Raw genomic sequence first — 21,654 nt, 5'->3', positions numbered from 1 at the left:
CCAAGGGCTGGTTTTGGTGACGGGCATGCCCCAGGAGATGGGACCCCTATCCTTTCTGCTGCTGGAGGTGCATTAAGAGAGCCAGGGTGGGCTGGAGACAAGCTGCTGCTCAAGGCAACTCTTACCCTTCTCTGGTTCATGGTATCCTTTTTCATCCTCCTTTCCCTCCACTTCAGCCGCTGGTGGAGGTTCCTTTTCTACAGGAGTCAGGGGCACAGAGAACACTTGTTTATTGACAGGAACACTAAGTGGAGCATGGAACTTTCAGGCTTGTTCCTCCACACTTCTGTCACTTCCCAAAGGGCCAAGCAGCAGTTCATGCTCTGCTCTTAGCTCACAACGATGCCAGGCCCTGGCAGGTGACAGAGATGTTTGCTGGGAAAAACCTCTCTCATGCATGTCTCATTTCTGCAAATCCCTTGCTGTGAAATGCTCTTTCCCCAGGAAATACTTCTGAGCAATGCTCTAGCCCAGGTGGGCCAGGACCTTGCTCCAGGGTGACCTGGGCATCTCCCCAGAGCAGCGCCCATCTAAGCCCCTTGCACAGGGAGCGCGCTGTAGGCAGGGGGGACAGTGCAGGGACTGACCCTTCCTCTTAATCCTCCCAGTTGGAAACAAGCCCGCAGGAATTTCCCGTGATGCTGAGCCCTTCTGCTCTCATGGCGGTGGTGCCAGCAGGAGAAACCCGGGGAGTCTCTCTGGGTTAGCTCATGGCTGGCACGAGAACAAGGCCCTTTTGTTACTAATGCCTGCCCGTATCACTTCTTCACCCCTCTGCCGAGCCCACATGGAAATGTCTCAGTCCTGCCGGCTCGCTCCTTTACAATCCCTCCAAGTGCTGATGAGCAGCATTGGCGTGATGGCTCAGAGTGGGATGCTCTTGGGAAGTGACGAATATTACCATTTCAACTTCTCTGATGGAAAGTGGACACTGAGCAGGTGCTGTGAAAGCAGGAGGGCTGGGAATGTGGTAGTGATTGATGTTTAGCTGCCGTGCCGGCCTGGTGCTTCAGCCGCTGCACATCACAGAGCATCCCTGCCCGCCAGGAGGGGCTGAGGGACCCTTGCTGCACTGCACAGGGTGGCTTGCCCATGCTGGATGCTGGTCACTCTTGTCCGCCCAGCCTGGGGTGGCTGAGCAAGGCAGGGGTGGGTGCGGCGGAGATGCCCTGGGGCTGTTCGGAGATATGGTGTTGCACATGCCTGCAGGGTTTAGCTGATTTCCTCCGTCCCATCCAGTCCCAGCTCCCTGGGATTCTGTGTCCCAACAGTGACTTCTGATTCTCCAAGGAGCCAGCCCGAAGATGAAGTGAGCTAAAACTGCTACCTTTCAGTCCCTGGGTACCCCACTGCTGCTGCAACCCCTGTGACCTCTTTTGGTCTCTGTGCTGCTCCAACTGTCTCCTGAGCTGCAGCCACAGCAGACAGCAGATCCATCTTCCCCAGAGCTGCCACATCCCATCTTTCCTCTGGCAGTTTGGGTCATAAGGGGTGCCTGACCCCTTCCCATGAGTTGGACCCAATGGCTGGCACTCTTTGGCATCCTTCCAGGGTGGATTTTCCCAGTAGGAAAAGAGACCGGTGAGTTGGCTCTTCCAGCCATGGCAGCTCCAATTCGTACCTGGCAGGTTCAAGGACCAATTAATGGGCTCCCAACCCAGGCCCTGGCAGATGACAAGTATCTCAGGACAGGAGAGCACCCCCAGGGTACCTATACATTGATGCTCAGTCCCTGATCACCCCTCTGGGCCTTTATCATCCCACCTTCTTCCCCTTTCCCTCTCCCCCTTCCCCAGGTGGGGAAGGAGGGGTCAGGGTCCTGCCAGGGATCTCCATGACCTCCAGCCCCACAGCCCCTTCTCCTTTCTGGCTCCAGATTACAGAGAAGCACCAGTGTCCCCTCCTGCCTGTGCTGGGACAGTGCTCTCCTCTTTCATGTCCTTGGAGCCTGCTCACTCCATGGGAAAGAGATCAAGGCAACTGAAGTGAAATAGAGCCCGTTTGCAAGCCTCTTCTCCCATTCTTCAAAGCACTCATCTCCACATGGCTTTAATTAAAACAGAAACATGGTTTAAACCAAGGGTCCTGCATGGGGCTCCGGTTCCACCCGTCCCTGCTGCTGTATCTTGCTGCTCTCACCCATGTAGGACCCCCACCAGCAGGCACCTAACACCCTTCCCTCTGCATCCCCAGCCCCGTCCCAGGTGGTGGTGGTCCACCAGGAGAGCACAGGCCAGAACAGCGTCACCTTGTTGTGGCAAGAGCCAGACCAGCCCAACGGCATCATCCTGGAGTACGAGATCAAGTACTACGAGAAGGTAATGCTGTGCTTGCTGCCGCAAACCAATCCCAGCATGGTGGATTTGTACAGGGGCATGGCTCAGTTTAAATCCTGCTGTTGCAATTACTGCTATCAGTCAGCACAAAGGACTAGTTTGGAAGACTTGGTGGTTGCTGTGCTGATGCAGCAAGGTTTTTGGTGTTGCTTCTCCCCAGGACAAGGAAATGCAGAGCTATTCCACTCTGAAATCCAAGAGCACCACTGCCACCATTTCTGGGCTCAAGCCTGCAACCCGCTACATTTTCCAGGTTCGGGCTCGCACCTCGGCTGGCTGCGGGAGGTTCAGTCAGACTGTGGAGGTGGAAACAGGAAAGCCAGGTGAGCATGTGCAGTTGTGGGATGTGGGAAGTGTGGGGCAGAAAGAATGAAGGATGGCGATGCCTTTGTCTGTGTCCATTGTTCCTCTGCCACATGGGGAGGGAGGATGGAGGCACATCTCATAGAATCATAGAATGGTTTAGGTTGGAAAGGACCTTGAAGATCATCCAGTTCCAACCCCCCTGCCATAGGCAGGGACACCTCCCACTAGACCAGGTTGTCCAAGGCCACGTCCAGCCTGGCCTTGAACACCTCCAGGGATGGGGCCTCAACAACCTCTCTGGGCAACCTGTCCCAGTGCCTCACCAGCCTCACAGTGACAAACTTCTTCCTAATGTTCAATCTGAACCTGCCCTCTTCCAGTTTAAAGCCATTCCCCCTCGTCCTATCGCTACATGCCCCAGTAAAAAGTCCCTCCCCAGCTCTCCTGTAGGCCCCCGTTAGGTGCTGGAAGGCTGCAATAAGATCTCCCCAGAGCCTTCTCTTCTCGCTGAACAGCCCCAACTCTCTCAGCCTCTCCTCATAGGAGAGGTGCTCCAGCCCTTGGATCATCCTCGTGGCTCTCCTCTGGACATGCTCCAGCAGGTCCATGTCCTTCTTATGTTGGGGACTCCAGATCTGGATGCAGTACTCCAGGTGGGGTCTCATGAGAGTGGAGTAGAGGGGCAGAATCCCCTCCTTTGACCTGCTGGCCACACTTCTCTGATGCAGCCCAGGATACGGTTGGCCTTCTGGGATGCGATCACACAGTGCTGGCTCATGTTGAGCTTCTCGTCAATCAGCACCCCCAGGTCCTTCTCCTCAGGGCTGCTCTCCAGCCATTCCCTGCCCAGCCTGTATTTGTGCTTGGGATTGCCCTGACCTAGATGTAAGACCTTGCACTTGGTCTTGTTGAACTGCATGAGGTTGGCTTGGGCCCACCTCTCCAGCCTGTCCAGGTCCTTCTGGATGGCATCCCTCCCCTCCAGCGTGTCTACCTCACCAAACAGCTTGGTGTCATTGGCAAACTTGCTGAGGGTGCACTCAACCCCATTGTCCATGTCGCTGACAAAGATGTTGAACAGTACAGGTCCCAGTACCGACCCCTGAGGAACGCCACTCGTCACTGCTCTTCACTTGGACATTGAGCTGTTGACTGCAACTCTTTGAGTGCAACCATCCAGCCAGTTCTTTATCCACCAAGTGGTCCATTTGTCGAATCCATGTCTCTTCAATTTAGAGACCAGGATATCATGTGGGACAGTGTCAAACGCTTTGCACAAGTCCAAGTAGATGACATCAGTTGGTCTTCCCTTGTCCACTGCCACTCCTGGGGTTTCAGCCTGCAGGGCTTGCTTGAGATAGCCCTCCTGAGATGTGCTTATACATTAGAAAGAATACCGAGGAAGGACATAGCAGTTAGGGCAGAGAAGACCTGGTGGGGTCCTGAGGCTCCAGACTCTTCTCTGTGCTGGTTTGCTGTACCACCATGGCTTTCCCATATCTGTGCTTGGTTTCCCCATGTGTAAATGGTCATTGGGATAGCCCCATAGCTGGGGCTGGATGGGCAATGGTGCTTTACCTTTGAAGAACATGACCCCAGTGAGGTAGGTAGTTTCTGAGCACAGCAGAGCGCTCCTCAGTCTAGTTCACCTCCTTCTTACCCTGCTTCTTCCAGTCTCTCTCCGGTATGACACAATGACGATTGTCTGGATCTGCCTGACACTCATCACTGGCCTTGTTGCGTTGCTGGTGGTCCTGATCTGCAAGAAGAGGTAAGTGCTTTCTGGCGGTCAGTGCAGCTTGTCACCAAGAAGGACAGGAGGGATGGGAGAACTTGAGCACAACTTTTCGCCTCTCAGTTTGTCCAGAGCATCCATAGGTCAGGGGTTAATAAGCAACAAGAGACTTCATTTAGAAGTCACCATGCCTCCACCTTCCCTGAGGCAGAGCCAGTCTCCAGACCTTCTCCTCATGTCAGCAGGCTGAATATCAATATTGATAGCAATAGCAATAGCGATAGCAACAGCAATAGCACCATCCAGCAATACCTATACCGTACAACTACCAGTACGAGGGCTGACTGGATGAGCTAGGGGGTAGGTCAGGAGTCGAAAGAGCTCTTCTTCAGCAGAAACATCTAAGGGGGACTGTGTGCTGCTACATCTCAGCATGGTTGAGCCAGGCCTGTGGAGCACACGTGCCACAGCCCAGGGCTGCAGCTTTTAACACTGCCAAGCCTTGGAGAGCACCTGGAAAGTACCTTGCTCCAGGCCAAAGTGTGAGTCCATCAAGATACAGGGATGCAGCTGGTGGAGGGCCAAATGTTAGCTCCAGCTCCTCGTGGGCTGCCTACAGCCCTGGCACGCACTGCCTTCCACCCTGTCTTAGGGCTGCTTGTGGGAGCGAGGGACAGGAGCACCTCATCTGACACTTGTGTCCCCGTGGCAGGCACTGTGGGTACAGCAAGGCTTTCCAAGACTCGGATGAGGAGAAGATGCATTATCAGAACGGGCAAGGTAGGACCCTCCCTGCTGCTGCCCCTGGGGTGTGAAGGACATCAGCCCTGTGGATGGGCAGGGAGCTGGACCATTATCCCCTGGCACTGCCATTGTTTAGAGGGAGTTTGGCCACTGACTGCTTCTGGGGATGTGCCTAGGAGAACTGACTGAGGGCTCTGATCCTAGGGGCATCCTGGTAAATGGGGCTGAAGGGCTGCACCGTGTGAGATGGGACTGCAGCATGTTCATCCCAGATAGCAGCAGGCTAGAAGAGTGGAAAACTCATAATGGGCGAGGAGTAGGGGGTTGATGCAGGGGGACAATCACATGGAGGGCAGCCAGGTCCTGGACTGCTCTGAGGGACACCACTGTGTCAAAGAGTGCCTTTGGTTTTCTTGGGGCTGCAACCTCTGTGGGTACTCAGCATGTCAACCCAGGAAGTCCAACCACTGCCCATCCTCTGCCTGGCTGCTGGGTGTCCCTACTTCTTGGCAGGGCTGCCTGAAAGAGCTTCTCTCCTCTCTCCCCTTTGAAACCTGGCAGTGAAGTTTCCCGAGTCCAAGTTCTATGTGGACCCCCACACGTATGAGGACCCCTGCCAAGCTGTGCATGAGTTCACCCGTGAAATCGAGGCATCCCGGATCAAGATCGAGAAGGTCATTGGGTCCGGTGAGTCCCCAGGCATGAAATAAACTCTTTGAAGGCAACCTGGTGAAGAGGGTTGCTGCTCAGCAGCTGTGGCACCAATGGCTCAGGCTGACACAGCAGATGGCTCAGACTGTCCTGCATGGGTGCTCCAATGTGGCCACCCTGCTTTCAAACCTTGGACTAAGCATCTGGGGTGACAAAACGCAAATGAAACTGCAAGCAAAATGGTAAGTTTTCAGAACAAAATGGATTTTTGCATAGGAATAGGGGCTTGCAGGGAAGCACAGGGCAGAGACAGAGCTTGAACTTCACCAGCAGGATCCCAAGGGCTTACTCCAGAGCAGCATTAGGAAGCCTGGCTGAGAGACATCCCTGATGATCTAAGAGACTCCCAAATTTGTTCATTAAAAGTAGTAAAGCAAGTGCCAGTGTAATCACTACTCTTGGCCCATCGCCTTTAGTGAAAGGTATCAGAGAGAGGTGTTTTCTGATATTTCTGCCCAGAGGTGGCACTGGAAGCCGGAGGTGGGCAATCCTTGCTGTACTCAGTGGCAGCGACGCACAAAGAGCCAAGGAGCCCTGAGGGGCTGGAGTATTCTGTGAGCATGCCAGCAGACTGGGTGATCTGTGGTGCTGGTGGGTTGGTGGAAGAAGCTGAGGAGGTCCCCATGCCCTCACCTTCCTTTGCCTTGCAGGGGAGTCTGGAGAGGTGTGCTACGGCCGTCTGAAGCTGCCAGGGAAGAGAGAGATTCCTGTGGCCATCAAGGCACTGAAGGCGGGCTACACGGATAAGCAGAGGCGGGACTTCCTGAGCGAAGCCAGCATCATGGCACAGTTCGATCACCCCAACATCATCCATCTGGAGGGGGTGGTGACCAGGAGTATGTGGCTGGTGGGGATGGGACCCTGTGGTGGGGCAGAGCTGGGATGTATCTTCCTGTGGTTACCCTGGGAGATGGAGGTCAGGGATCACTTTGGATGCACTCCATCCTTCAGCTGCCTCAGTTGCTCGCTTGTCAGATGTCCATTTACCTTCCCACCCCCTTGCCTTCTCTTACAGGACAAACTTTCCCTGCAACAGTTCTCCACCTTGCTCCACAGTGTGCCCCAGGTCAGGGTTATTGGTTTAGGAGATGTCCTATCCATTAGCATTTATTTTAAAGGCTGCCTGTATTGAATCATAATTCGAAGTCTTCCTTCAAAAAGGCACATTCTGATGCAAAGTGATATGGTAATGGCATGCAAATTTCAGCAGGATAATGAAGCTGACCTAGCCACATCAATAGCACCTTGGAGGGAGGGGTAGGTGTCAGGGTTACTGCCACATCCCCACCGTTGTGCCGGTCCTGTGTGGAGCAGGGGTGAGACTGCACTACGGGGCTGCAGGATACCCATGTGCTGGCTTGATTCATGTCTCCCAGTAAAAGCCTGGCACTGGGCTTCCCGGAGGAAGGTGGCGTCTGTGCTAACTTGACCTCCCTTGTCTTCTGCAGGCAAATTGGTAATGATTGTTACTGAATACATGGAGAATGGCTCGCTAGACACCTTCCTCAGGGTAAGGAGCTCTTTCGTATTTTTATTCATTGCACATCCCCCTGGGCTGAGTGACTGGAAGAGAGGCTGGTTCCTGCTCCTCAGCCTTGCGGCCACTGTGACTCCAGCACGACAGTGGTGTGCTCTGGGCTCTCACCTCTCCAGCAGACACCAGCTCCAGGGCATCATGGCCGGCTCCCCTGAGTGGCACTGCAAAGGCAGGCCACCTGCCTCAGTGGTGTGTCAGAGGTGCTGGGAGGGCAGGAGGTTGGCTGGGGGGACAAGAGGGAGGCACTGGGGTTAGAGGAGGTACTAAGCCAAAGATGAGATGTACTATGGGCTTAGTTTAATAAAAGCAGCATCAGTAAGATGCTGGTGAAAATCATAATGAACTCTGGGTTATTTCCTCTCCAGAAACATGATGGGCAGTTCACCATCATCCAACTGGTGGGCATGTTGCGTGGCATCGGAGCGGGTATGAGGTATCTGTCTGACCTGGGCTACGTGCACCGGGACCTGGCTGCCCGCAACATCCTGGTGAACAGCAACCTGGTCTGCAAAGTGTCCGACTTTGGCCTCTCCCGCATCCTGGAGGATGACCCTGATGCTGCATACACCACCACGGTGCGTGGCTCCTAGCGTTGCAGTCTCTCTCATCCCTACTCACAGTGATTGCCCCAGGCCACTGACAGATGGAAATGTTAGACACTCTCAAGTCAAGGTAGGCAGGGCAGATGTGGAGATAGGCACCTCACCAATGATATCTGGACCAAAAACATGAACCCAAAGAACTTCTGAGCCTTAATGTATTGTCCTTCATACAGGGACATCCCAGAACTGAAGTGTGCAGTGAACAAAGAGAAGCAGGGTGGGAGAGCAGGGAGCCGATTAAACCTCCCCCAGCCAACAGGTCCTGTGGTCACACACGGTCCACTGCACAGAAATGCTCCCATGTCCCTGTTGGAGTCATTCCCTAGACTGCTGTCATGGTTTAACCGCAAGTGGTAACCAGGACCATGAAGCTGTTAACTCACCCCCCCGCCCTCCCCCCAGTGGGATAGGGGAGGAGAATCAGAAAAAATAGAAACCTTGTGTGTTGAGTTAAAGACAGTTTAATAGAACAGTAATGGAAGAGAAGATAACAATAATGATAAAAGAGTATACAAAATGAGTGATGCAATACAATTGTTCACCACAAGATGATTGACTGTCCAGCCTGTCCTGAGCAGCAATCACGGACTCCTGCCCCGCCAGCCAACCCCCAATTATATACTGAACATGACGTCTATGGCATGGAATATGCCTTTGGCCAGCTTGTCCTGTCTATGCTCCCTTTCAGCTTCTATGGGGAGCTGAAAAAGTCCTTGACTTAATATAAGCATTACCTAGCGACAACTAAAACAATATGTGTTATCACCATTATTCTCGTACTAAATCCAAAACACAGTGACTACTAGGAATATTAACTCTGTCCTAGCTGAAACGAGGGCAACTGTGTAGCTCCATCCAATCTTTCAGGTTGTCCTAGGGACATTGGTCACTGTTATGGTACACTTTTCAGTAGCGTGGCCACACACTAGCTTTTCCATGTGACTCTGCCTCATTCAGAGGGTGAAAGGGTGGGAACTGGCTTTGCAACCTAGATGATTTTGTTTTACAGTAGGAAAATTTTGTCTGTGAAATCATTTTAAGGATTTCTGGCCAACCTGACAGCTCTGGAGCTTGATGTACTCCTCCACTGGAGGCCATCAGAGGGGAAATGAAATACATTAAGGGCATGTGCTCTTTTTGCACTTCTCTGACCATGAAAAGAATTAGTGTGCCCCCCAGGCGCAACTCTGGTGGGGCAAATGTTGATAGTCAGTTCTCAACGGAGGTCAGTTTGGAGCTGCAGATGAGGAGTTTGAGCATCACTTTTCAGAAGGACTGGGACTAGAGAAATAGAAAGAGATTCAGGCTTGTTTGGGATAGTTCACAGTACTGCAGAGCTGGGCCCAAAGCTGTTGCAGCTCTGAGGGATGAGTGCACAGTGACACAGCCTGGAGAACAAGGTCTTCATGTTTTTGGCTTGGCTTCAGCCAAGTGGTGAAGTGAGATGTCCTCTGTGTGTCTTTGGGTTCAGCTGCTCCCTTTGGTTTCTTGAGGAATAACTTGATATTTCAGATCCTTTAATTTTGGGGAAGGTTCCTGCTGCTTGGTCCAAGTACAGAATCTTCTGCATCTTGGCTTTGGGATTCTAAGAGGAAGGGTAAAAAGGGGCTCAGCATCAGCTAGGCAGCCCATCTTCTTGTTCATGGCCTACAGACACAAACATAGCCTGGTCTTCCTCCCACCAAACCAGTCTGTGAGCTTTCCTCCAGTAATTTTAACACTTGCAAAAACATTTCCAGAGACAGTATGTCAGTGGCCATACTGGGCCAGGAAGGTGACCTGAGCGACCAGAGTTCACGTACTGACCTACCTGCTAACCATTTCCAGTCCTGCCCCGTTTCTAGGGACACTGCCTCATGTCTCCAGTGTGAATGCCAACAGGGAGGTCACCAGAGGATGGAGCAGCCACTGGGCATGTCGCAAGCTGAGGTTTCAAGGTATCTTGGCACTGTGAAACTCAGTAGACTTGGTTTCTCTGGAGGAAGAATAGGTGCATTGTTTGAATAGAGCTGAACCACAAGGATGCAGTGACAGGATCAGGAACACAAGATCTCTGGCGAGGTCTCAGTCAGGGTATCCTGAAAATGATGATGCTTTCTTGTTCAGAAACTTGTGATAAGATGGCATCCTGTGTTCCTCCTCTGTTGCTCTTGACCTGCTCAGGAGATGCCTTCCCAAAAGAGACTCTCACAAATCATCACATCGTTCATCTTCAGTCCCCATAGAAAGTGCGCCAGAGTAGGCACAGAATAGACTCTGTTGGGTGGAAGCAACTCTCCTTAAACAGGGATACCTGAAAGGTGTTCCCAGGCATATCACACCTGCTCCAGCTGCTCTGGGAAACCCACCCTATATTCCCAGTGCCACAGCTTTCCTCTTCAAATGGCTGGCAACCACATTTCCAGCTTAAATGTGTTCTTAGCCCATTTATTGCTGATTTTTGTCAGCATGGTCCTTTAATTCAACAAGTCCTCCCCTTCAGTGCTTGCCTGCCAAAACAGTAATGGACAGGGAGCACATGTCATAGCTCTCCTTGTCTGCTCAAGTCAGGCTCTCTGCCTGCGCTTATGGTCAACTCCATGCCTTTGTGCTCTGGTAGCCTTTGGCTCTACCTCATCATTTTGAATTTGTCTCTCTTGAACACTGAGGGCCAGAACTGTGCATGAAAAAGACCTTGTAAAACAGCACAGCTTTCTCCTTGCTCTATTGGAAATACCTTGAAGTCATCCTTCAGGTACGCCTCTAGGCTTATTGTGTGCAGATTGCCTCTTCAGTCCTTTCCAGAAGATGCCATGCCAGCATATCGCTTGTCTAATCTGCTGTCCCAGCTGCAGAGAGGTAGGGATGCCTGAGCACTGCACGCTCTGAGTCTCCACTGTTGCTCACTTTTTCAGGGGGGGAAGATCCCCATTCGCTGGACGGCTCCGGAAGCCATCGCGTACCGCAAGTTCTCCTCGGCCAGCGATGTGTGGAGCTATGGCATCGTCATGTGGGAGGTGCTGGCCTACGGCGAGCGCCCGTACTGGAACATGACCAACCGGGACGTGAGTGGATTCAGAGCAGTGTGGTGGCAACCCTGCCTCTCCTCCTGCCCTCACCCAATCCAGCCTAGTGGGGGGGGCTGGGGACAAGGGACCCAAAGAGCAGCCCTTGCCTCTCCTCACATCCCCGCAGTGTGCTTGTCCCCTCAGTGGAGACGTCAGTGTGTTGCCCATAATTGCACCCTGCAGCACTGTGACTCCTGGCTGCGCCTAGTTGTGTGCACTATGTGTCTCCCCATCCCTGTCTGCTGCTCCGTACAAACCTTTCTGCTGGCTGGAGAGCTTCAGCATGTCTTGTGCCACCTTTCCCGTTCCCTGGTAGGAGTCAGGGCTTCCCTAGGATCACTGCAGCCCCACTGCATTAGCCTGACAGTCCCTCCTGCACCCAGTGCTGGGGGCCCATCCCTTCTACTGCCCACATGAGGCTGCTGAGAGCCCCAGGCTTGCACCACCTGGCAGTAGGCTTTGGGCTTGTCAGAGTTAGGGGGAGACATCCTTACGTCAAGAGTAGCATAAAACATATAGGAAAACGTAGGTTATGTTCCTGAGTACAACCTGGGAGGAAAATTTCCAAAAAGAGGCAATAAAATTAATATTTTGACTCTGCAGAACCACAGGACTCCTTTTTTTTTACCTACGGGGACTATAAACCTGTCTGCTTTCTCCGTGCTCTGGGAGTCCTGAGAATCCCCTCTCTACCTAGCGTTTTTATTATTTTAGAAAGTGGCCTTGGTGACAACAGGGCAATGATGCAGTGGTTTACACTACCTCCTCTGCACAGTTCCTTTGAGCAGGGTTTCCTCCAGCCTTGCTGTGCAGCAGCAAGCCCTGCTTGTAGAACAACTGAATGGGAGCGCAGCTCTTGCAGCTTGTCTGCTGGAGGGAAGCTGCAATATTTTAGGCCGGTTGGACCACTTAATAAATCTGCTGTCGTAGCAGTGGTTTCTTGTGTGTGTATGGTACCCAGCCTGCTTCCAGCCCTCCACAGAGACTGCGCACAGCTCGCTGGCAATGAACTTGTCATTTAGCATGAATCTTGTGCACACCTTCTGCTTCCCCATCTGATGGCCCCAGCAGCGCACACACCAGGGATCTTCCCTGTGTGCCGCTGTTTGGGGTGCTCCATGTTGGGTGGGAGTGCAGCTCCACCTCGACGTGTGACTTCCTTCCAGGTCATTAACTCGGTGGAGGAAGGCTACCGCCTGCCTGCCCCCATGGGCTGCCCCACAGCTCTGCACCAGCTCATGCTGGATTGCTGGCAGAAGGACCGCAGCGAGAGGCCACGCTTCTCCCAGATTGTGGGCATCCTGGACAAGCTCATCCGCAACCCTGACAACTTGAAGTGCACAGCCACCGTGAACCGGTAAGGGCTCCTTGAGCCATCGCGGTGAGCAGGGGCTGACAGCTAATGCTGGGCAAAGCGTGTGGGTTGCAGCAAATAAGGGATATTTCTGTCCAACTCTAGCAGCAGTGGCTTCCCTGCAACCTTGGACATGCGTAGGGCCCATGTGGTGGGCAGTGGGAAGCATCCTGTATTTCACTGCCTTGATCCCACCGTGGCATCCCCATGCCAAGGTCTGGTCAAGCATGTGCAGCAGTGCCCATGCAGCGGTGTGCCTGCTTTTACCAGTCTGTGAGGGCTCTCTCTGTCCTGCCCTCCCCTGCAGGTTGACAAGCTCTTTGGGGTGGACCTCACAGCCTGGACACCCAGGACCATCACCTCTTGGGCTAACCCCTTCTGTCCTGCTCCCAGGTTCACCCAAACACCCTTCAACAGGGGTCTCCTGGACCTGGCCAGCTGTCTGACAGTGGAGGACTGGCTGGACTCCATCCGGCTGGGGCACTACCGGGACAACTTTGCCATGGCAGGGTACTCCTCCCTGGGCATGGTGATGCGCATGAACATCGAGTGAGTACCAGAGAACAAACAGCACCAGTTGGGTTGCCCTGCACCATCCCACTAGCCCTGAACAGTGACGGTCCTGCCTTGGTTTGCTTGATCTAGTTGGTCCCTCATGCCAGAGACGCACCCCTAAGGAAATGGTGTTGAGACCTGGGACAATGTCCAAGGCTGTGCTGACCTTTGAGAGAAGGTGTGGGAGCTGTACTGAGAGGGTGTGAGTACCAAGTCACCTCTGGTGCTCTGTGGTGGCTCTCCAATGTCATCATAGGTTCATGGGTAATTTGGGTTGTAAGATGCTTCAAGAGGTCATGTAATCCAGCCTCCTTGTCAAAGCAGAGTCAGATATGAGGTTGCTGTCTCCTTGTACTTTGTTTCCCCTGCAAAGGGCATGCCTGGACTAGAATGTGGCTGCACCATACTGTGCAGCTTCTCTGGGATCATTGGCAAACGAATGGAGCTGGGGGACACCTCAGAACTTCTTCAGACCCCAGTACATTGGACTGCAGCTAGGCAGGGAGGCACCATCTAGGGCCTTGGTGTAAGAAGAAGGTCATAGCCAAGTGACTAAGGCTCGGTTAAGTAAGGAGAGCTGGGGAAGATGTGTCCCACCACCCATGCTCCTCCTACTGTAAGGAGCTTGCTCTGCCACCTGTTTAGGGAGTCTTCAAGGTGGCTGGATGCTCCAAGTGGTATCAGAAAAGATGGCAACTATACCTGCTCCTACCCTGGGATAACCCTTTGCTGTTAGCATTAGTGCCAGGACTGGCAACAGCCACTTCTGTCTCTGAGGGGACTTGTTCCCTGTCAAAAGGCATGGGGCTGTCAGACAGTAGTTCCCATGACTGGGGAAGATGTGACAGTGCACGCCTTGGTCGAGATGGGGCAGACAGAGAAAGAGCCAGTGAAAGTAAAGACGGAGAGGCGCAGGCAGAGGCCTGTCATGTGCATTGATCGGGGGCTGCATTTGAGGCCTTTGCTGTGCGATTGAGCTGATACTGAGCCTTGTTTCTCATGCACATCGGGGAAGCTTTTGAGTGGAGAAGGCTCATCATCCATCTGTCTTTTTGACTGGGTTGTCTGAGGGCATCTCGCTAAAACTGAATCCAATTTCAGAGCATCGATCTTGTCACCTACTAGCCTGTCAGGAGTGATCCCTGTCCTGCTCCTGCTCCCCCCGGGGCTGTCATAGCCCTGTCAGGAGGATCTGCCAATTGAATGGCTGCCTCTCTGTCCCTGGGAGGATGCCCATGGACCCTCAGCAGCAGCAGCCTTGTGCTGATGAGCAAGCAGAGAGGAGTCAGGCATGAGGTCGTGGGCTGGTCCATGGGGTACACACATGGGGAGGAGCAGTGTCTGTCTGGGGCCCAGCACAGGTCCAGCCCATGGGCTGTCTGACAGTGTCATTGTTCTCCAGGGACGTTCGGAGTCTGGGCATCACCATGATGGGCCACCAGAAGAAGATCTTGAGCAGCATCCAGGCCATGCGGTCCCAGCTGCTGAACACAAATGGTCCCAGAAGGCATCTCTGATCACCAGATTTGCAGACCCACATCGGGCATTCCTTAACACTTACCCTGGCAAAGGGGCAGCAGGGTGGTGAGCAGGAAAAGGGGCACCAGACCAGGACCTGGAGCGCCGCAGTATCTCTTTGATTACAGCGTCAGTGGAAACGTGGCTTTCCAGATACCTCGATGGTCCTGCTGCCTCCTTCCGCCATCTGAATGGGAGAGCAGCCTTCCAAGTGGGCTAGGGACATGTCATGCCTCTCTCCATCCTCTACTGTGTCCCTGTGGGACTGGGGGTCCCCAAACAACTATGCAGGACAGGTGGTAACCCCTTCACACAGCGGGATGGCTCCAGCTGCACCTGCAGATGGAGGGGTATCAGATGCAACAGCAATACCAGGAGCACTAGGACTGGGCTTGCCATGTCACACAGCTCCTTTGGATCTGACAACTGGGGAGTTTGTTGGATCGTTGAACTGAGGAGGGCCCCACAGGCTGCCACACAGCAGAGACAACCTTGCTCCCAGTACTTCCCAGTTCCAGTGTACTCCAGCCTGGACCTCCTGAACCACACCAGCCTGCAGGTGACTTCATGGTCCACCTCTACCAAACCCAGGAGGGCAGGGGACAGAGTACAAACTGGCAGTGCCAGGAACGCCTGGCTCTGTGTGCAGAGGAGAACCCCCCCAGCATGGAGGAGAGGTGGCCAGGGTCTGCTATCTGGAGTGTCAAGAAGCCCCAGGGTGCTGCAAGACACTGTCCCCCTCTTGAACCCACCAGCACTGCTCCTCTCCATAACCAGCACGGGCATCCCAGAGCAGCCCAGGCAGGTTTTTGAGAGCCACAAACTCAAGTCTCTCCCCCAGCAGGCATCTCCCAGGCATCTCCTGAGATCCTCCAAGCATCTCCTATTCTCTGGCCTCCCCTAAAGCTGTAAGAGAAGAAAGAAGAGTGGGAGAAACTGCTCCCATCTCACATGATGGAGGGACAGAGAGACTTCTGTCAGACTCTGTTGTTTGCTCTTATATTGCCCTAGAGAAACCTCAGAGCTGCCCCATTACCACACCACCTGCCTATGCCCAGGGCTGCCATGTCATCTGCAGAGGAAGGGTCATGAGCAACATTTCCAGCTGCAATCACACAGTCCTATGGCTGTGGACAGGGGCTCTGGGCAGAGAGGATCTTCAGCACTACTCAGCTGGTGACTAGGTGGCTGGCCTTTCCTCCACAGCTCCTCCTCTCCTCCACAGGAGCATTTCTTTTGGTGAGCTCACCTGGTGTGGAGCAGTGGCCTCCAAAGACTTGTGGAACTGGTCTGAAAGGCTGAGCTGGCTGCAGAGATGCAGATGTGCCGGGGGTGGGGGACAGGCTGTGGGCTGGGAAGGTTTGTCTTGGGTGTAAATACAATTTTCTATGGGTTTGGGAACTATTTTACTGAAATACAATGTTACGTACACAAAAATGGTCTCAAAGCACAGAAGCCTCAGTTGTGGGGCTGAACTCACTGCAAAAAAAAATCTTATGGGAGCGTGGCTGGGGGGGGGGGGGGGGGGTTGCTGGAGAAGGAGAAGTGCTGGAGGGGAGCCACGCTGACTGCCAGGCACCAGCCTGGCCCACAGCATCCCGCCCTTGGCACTGGCACACTAAATCCAGCATCACGCAGATGCAGGTACTGGTAGGATCTGGCCTGAGGTCTGTTCTTCCCAGTGCTGTTTGGGTACAAGGCGAGTGGGGGGAGGTTTAAAGCCATTTCTCAGCTGCAATAATCCTGGCTAAACTGGCCTTTCTGGGGCTGGCTTAGCTTTCCATCCAGGGCGCTTACATCCTGATGGATTCTCTGACTGTGGCGGGCACTTTACTTCTTCCTATGGAAGCTCTTTGTAATGGGGGACAGATGCAATGTGTTGTTTAATTTGTATTGCACCGGCACCGTGTCCCGCACTCAGACCTGTCACACAGCCACCCTGCGGTCACCATCGTGATGGAGGTCATTCCAAGCCCTGCAGCACAGGATGAAGAGTGCTGGCCGTGTCCTCTCTTCCCAACATTTGGGACCCCTCGGAGGGTGAGTCCATCATGGACAAACTGGGAGAGCAGAGGTCAGGCCAGTGCCACAGACTTGTGTCCCTGGGGTTTGCTGGGCAACCCTGGTAACGCGGGCTGCAGGATCTGAGGTTGGGAGCTGCCAGATGGCCCCTTTCCAGGTGGTTCATGGGTCAGATCCTGCAGTGTGGGGTCATTGGGCTGCTCCCGTCTGTGGGGATGGTGGGGCAGGGTTTGCCTTTTACGTTCAGAGTGTGCACCTCCTCCTGGGCAATAAAACTCCTTCTTTCCACAGGCCATCTCCTTGCCTGTTATTGTCACTGCGCTGCACAGAGCTGTTTCACCACTTGCAGAGAGCATGGGGGCTTCCACGGCTGCTTCAGAGGCACGGGGAGGGCGGGTGGGGGGCAGCACTGAGATGCCCACCTAGCCACCACCTTCCTCTGCTCCAGAAAGCCGCCCACACGTGAAGTGTGCATCCTTGGGGACCAGGAGTGGCTGTGGGGTGGGCCACAGGTGCAGGGAAGGGCCAAGAGACTGATCAGTTGCAGCATCCCTGGGGGGAGGGAGTTGCTGTGCTGCGGCGTGGGAGAAACCTCCCCAAAACCACCAAGTCATTGCTTCATTGCTGAGTAGGAGCATCTCATGCAGGAGATCATGCAAGCACAGGGTATCTTGGTGCTGAGGCTCCTCTGAACCTCGTGAGTCTTTTGCAGGTTCTCCCAGACCCAGGCTTATCCTCTCCTGAAAATTCAGAAAGATCTTTTTTAAAATCTTTTTAAAGAAAAAAAAAATCTAAAAACCTGAGACCTCATCCCCTGAAGTCTGAGCTGAATTATCTTATAAGTGAGCTTGCAAAACCCCATTTAGCAATGGTCCCAGCTGCCCTCCAGTGAAGGATTTACCAGCATATGGGTTGCAGGAACAAAGACAACACCAGCATTTGCAGGATAGAAGCATGTTTTTTCTTGCCATATAAAACCAAAAAGGGCACCACAGAACAGGGTGGGATTTACTCTATCCACGTCACTGCCCGCTTGCATGCCCTCAGCCTTTGCAGCCCTTCATGGATGGAGGTAACTGTCCCCAGGCAGTGCAGCCCGGTTGGGGGGAAAGGCCAGCCTGCCGTCCAGGGCATCCTTCAGCCCAGCCTCCCCTTCCACCATCCACGCCAGTGCCCCCTTTCCCGAAGCACTGGCGCCCAAGCTGGGCGAGCTGGTCCTGGGCAGTCTCGCCGGTGCTGAGGGCTGAGCCCACAAACCCTGTGCTCTGCGTTCCCCTTTACATGCCCCATTTTGGTATTTGCATTTCCTGCACTACTGCCCACATCACGACTGCAAGATGCCTGTTGCTCCTCCTGTTGCTGTCCTGTCCCAGACCCACCTCCTTTCCCCACCACCTCCTAAACACGTGCTTGGACATCATGTTCCACCTTTCTAGTTTGCTGGAGCCTTTATGTGCCAGACAATTCATGAAATATGGTTGTGAGGGACATCATCCCACTCCTTCATGTGCATATCCAGTGCACACAGCTGTGCAGGTTCTGCTCAGACCCTCACCTCGTCACGCAGACAGGGACAGCAACCATGTCGCACCTCACTCATGGTACACTGCGGGCGCTGGGGACAGCCTGGGAATGCTGGGACATGTCAGTGTTCAATGAGGGCCCACATTTCACTAACTAATTTCAGTTATGAATAAAGCCAGCATCCACATTGTGCAAAATGTACAAAGTCATCTTACATTTCTCAGTACCAAAGCAAACACTTGACCCATGGAAGGCTGGATGATGCTGGTGCCTGGCTCCTTCCCCCAGGTACGGGCAGGGATGGACACACGCGGGTAGGCTGGTGTACATTGCTCTGTGTGAGTAGGGGCCCGTATTCAGAGCTGCTCCACAGCTACCACAGCATCACCTTGTGAGGCTGTGAGGACCATGCCCAGCGCAACACTTTGCTCACAATCCCCAGGAAGATGAGTCAGGGTTGTGTCTTTTTTAGCACGTCATTTCTTCTCCTTCTGGAAGAAATTGCCATGAAAGTGCAGTCCTGGCAAGGGTCAGCCATTGAGGACTCCTCTCCAGGACACAGAGCCACATTTCCAGACCTCGTGCATTGCTGCATGTTCCCAAGGCTGAGCCCCACCATAGGCAGTGGCTGTCCGGTCTGGCCAGGCTGGGGACAGGGCTGGCATCCAGGGATCCTGGGAACCAGCTCAGGATTGAAAACCTTGTGGAGGGGGCTTGGGGAATCTATCCAGGGAAAGGAGCTGATCAAGAGGCAAACTCCTCCATTCGAGAAGAAGCGATTGAAACTCTGGCTTATGTATGACAGCAAATAAACCCTTTCATGTATCAAAATAACCATCAGGATTTTCACACCTTCTTAAATGTTCCCCAAGATAGTTTTATTCCAACTTGCACCACTGGGAGTTGGTCTTTCCTTGGTAAAACAGCTTTCCTTTTCTAGTCACACCCAATATTACCCCAAGCTACCAATAAGTCATCTCTGAAGCATTTCATTTACAGCTGTCCAGGCCAAATTTGGCTGTGTCATTAGCAAGTGAGGCTCTGCGAGCTTTGTGTGCCTGGAGGTGGCAGTCTGGACTTGCAGAGCACCTGCAGAGCACTGCATGAAGCCACCCGTCTTAGCTCTGCACCCACGCTCAGTTTGTGCCAACTTTATGCAGGTTTGCAGGGGTCAGATGCACTCCGTGGATGGTGTTAACAGATGGTGAACTCCGCTTCGTATTTACTGATATGATTCCTGTCTGATCACATACCAGCTTAGTCTGCCAAGGAAAGCTGTATTCCCAAACCACCTTCTCTCTCTGCTTTTAGCACAGTCGTTTAGCATCATGTCCAAGCAAATTACTCAGGATAACCTGATGTAAGATAGAAATATCATCCACAGCTGCTGTTTTAACCCTTGGAAGGGTTATAGGTTAAGTTCTGCATAGGTTTTGAAGTATCCCATAAGTCATGTCTTGGAAACCACCACCAAGCAGCAAGATAGCAGCACAGCTCGTCCCAGGATGAACAGAGGCTGACAGAAGTGCCTGTTTTGCAATCAGGGCAGGGTCTCCCCACCTGGAGTGAGCTGGGCTTTGGGAGGGATGAGTCAGGACTGCAGCAACCCTGGCTTCTGCTGCAGGGGCTGGGAACATGGGACAGGCTTCAGAGCAGAAACACAGATCTTGGATTATGAGTTCTCCCTCTGGGCAGTCACCTGCCACACTGGTTGGGAAAAGAAAGAAATGGACGGCACTTCACCTGCCTTGTGAAGGTGCCTTCCTCTCCCCGTTGGGTGTAGAAGGGAACCTGGACCGATCAGAATGACTTACCATGAGTTACATGACACGTATCCCACCTCTGATTCCAGGGTGGTCCTACTGGTCCATGGGATGCAACCCAAAGTATCTCAGTCAGAGGGGAGTGTCAGGAGATCCCCAAATACACACAGCCCAGCTCCTCAGGGACCCGTGACCCACACACCACCACCTACATAGCCTGGGATATGCGGTTTTGCTGTGCAGCACATCAAATATACACAATATCCAGGCAAACAACAGAGCCTTCCAAATTTCCTGGATGAGAACTCCTGGCAGTTGTGTCTTGGGAAATCCCAGTGCACAGCTGCTACATCTCCTGCTTATGCTGGTCCTTCCAGAAGGGAATTGCAGACCACCTGCAGGTGCCAGAAAGATTTCTGCATGCAAAGCTGGCAAAACTTCCTTTACGCAACGTGATGTTTATTCTTGGAAGTAAAAAAAAGCAAGATTTTTTTTACTGATTTAGAAAAGACTGAGGGGTTGCACACCATGTAGGAAACTTGTGAAAAGGGTGAAGGCCTTGAAACCTGTTGATCGAGACTCCCATCCACAACACTTTAGAGATTTTCATTTTGCTGATGCTGAAAGAAGGTGAAATTGTTCCCAGGCACTCAGTGATGGCTTTCTGACCCCAGAGTCTTTCAGTCATATAGATTTCTTATTACTCATCTTATGTTTCATTTCCTCCCTGCCTTCCCACCCTCCCCTCACAAAGTTGTCCTGAAAAGTTGCCATTGTAGGGAGCGGGCAGAGGGACAGAGAGCGTGGGTGGGGTAGCACCCAGCAGATAACAGCACATGAGATGTCCTTCCCAAACACAGAGAAGGGTGCAAATTAACCAGGTGTGTCAAGGAGGAGAGGTGAGGGTAAGCGGTGCAGGTGATGGTGAGCAGTGGTCTCTGTGCCTGGACAGGATCTGAGAGAGCATGGGGTGATGGAGGCAGTTTGGGTGTACGTGCCTTGGTGCAATGATGGGGCATGAGCTCAGGGACAGATGTATGCTGCAACACAGGCAGGGCATGCTCCAAAGGCACCATGTGAGCTTACACCTCCCAGCGCAGAGGAGAGGAGATGGAGATGCAGCAGGTGATGGAGAGGCAGGAGCAGCAGGCTTACATCTCCCTGCCAAGCGGGACTGACTCCATCCTGCATGGACACACAGCAGGGAGGGATGAAACCCCTTTTAGTTCTGGGCTCCTCTAAACCTGTTATCAAAAGATGAGGTTCCTCATTACAATTCCTTTATTTCTCTCACATTCAGAGCTGCCAGTGAAGGGTCAGCAGCACTTATGAAATTTTCAATTCTCACAGGTTTTGAATTTACATGTTTTTTTCTGTGTCTGAGCTGGAAGAAGATTATGAATAAAAGATTAAAATTGGAGGTCTCCAATCATTTAAGAGCAATGCAACGAGCATTTATTCTGTGAACGAGCACGAGCCAAACACCGCTGCATGCATACCAAAAATTAGCAGCAAACTTCAAACAGGGCCTAAACAAAAGGCTGTGCTCTTTGATGTGACTCTCTGCTGGGTGTGGGGAGCAGTGAACCCAGGCAGCTGGAAATCTCTGGGCTCTGCAGGGTCTCGGTAGCAGAGCAACAGCCTACTTGACTCCAGATGCTCCAGAGGAAAGATGGGTCCCACTGGCTCCATCGATGCTTTTCCATTGCTGAGCCCTGCTAAGAGGCGTTAGCATCATACAGGAGCATCCTGTGTGAGTGATGCGACTCTTCAAGAGAGAATGGAGGGATGAGTGGTGGGAAAAGGAGGCTGACTAGGACAGATTTAGGTCAACTAGGATGTGGCTGAGAGACTTGGGAAGAGCTGAGGCAGGAGGAGGAACTGGGATGAGCTAAAGAGC

The 21,654-nt window shown here is 53.0% G+C and overlaps 1 protein-coding gene across 1 annotated transcript in view; it reads left to right on the top strand.

The window, feature by feature from the left end:
- The window catches only part of EPHA8 (EPH receptor A8), a gene marked incomplete at both ends in the record, with an annotated part of 53,414 nt that extends 38,970 nt beyond the window's left edge, over window positions 1–14,444 (top strand). The window contains 12 exons of the mRNA XM_082493607.1: window positions 2,194–2,318; window positions 2,497–2,659; window positions 4,317–4,413; window positions 5,090–5,157; window positions 5,683–5,808; window positions 6,483–6,668; window positions 7,281–7,342; window positions 7,735–7,944; window positions 10,866–11,015; window positions 12,185–12,375; window positions 12,766–12,921; window positions 14,330–14,444. Of these exons, the coding sequence (XP_082349733.1) occupies window positions 2,194–2,318; window positions 2,497–2,659; window positions 4,317–4,413; window positions 5,090–5,157; window positions 5,683–5,808; window positions 6,483–6,668; window positions 7,281–7,342; window positions 7,735–7,944; window positions 10,866–11,015; window positions 12,185–12,375; window positions 12,766–12,921; window positions 14,330–14,444 (1,649 nt within the window). The remainder of the gene's footprint in view (window positions 1–2,193; window positions 2,319–2,496; window positions 2,660–4,316; window positions 4,414–5,089; window positions 5,158–5,682; window positions 5,809–6,482; window positions 6,669–7,280; window positions 7,343–7,734; window positions 7,945–10,865; window positions 11,016–12,184; window positions 12,376–12,765; window positions 12,922–14,329) is intronic.
- Window positions 14,445–21,654: the final 7,210 nt, after the last annotated feature.

The sequence above is a fragment of the Vanellus vanellus genome, assembly GCF_965231255.1.
Source record: "Vanellus vanellus genome assembly, chromosome: 20".
Taxonomy (NCBI): Eukaryota; Metazoa; Chordata; class Aves; order Charadriiformes; family Charadriidae; genus Vanellus; species Vanellus vanellus.
The sequence above is the reverse complement of the archived record's forward strand: the minus strand, read 5'-3'. Positions and strand labels throughout refer to the sequence as shown.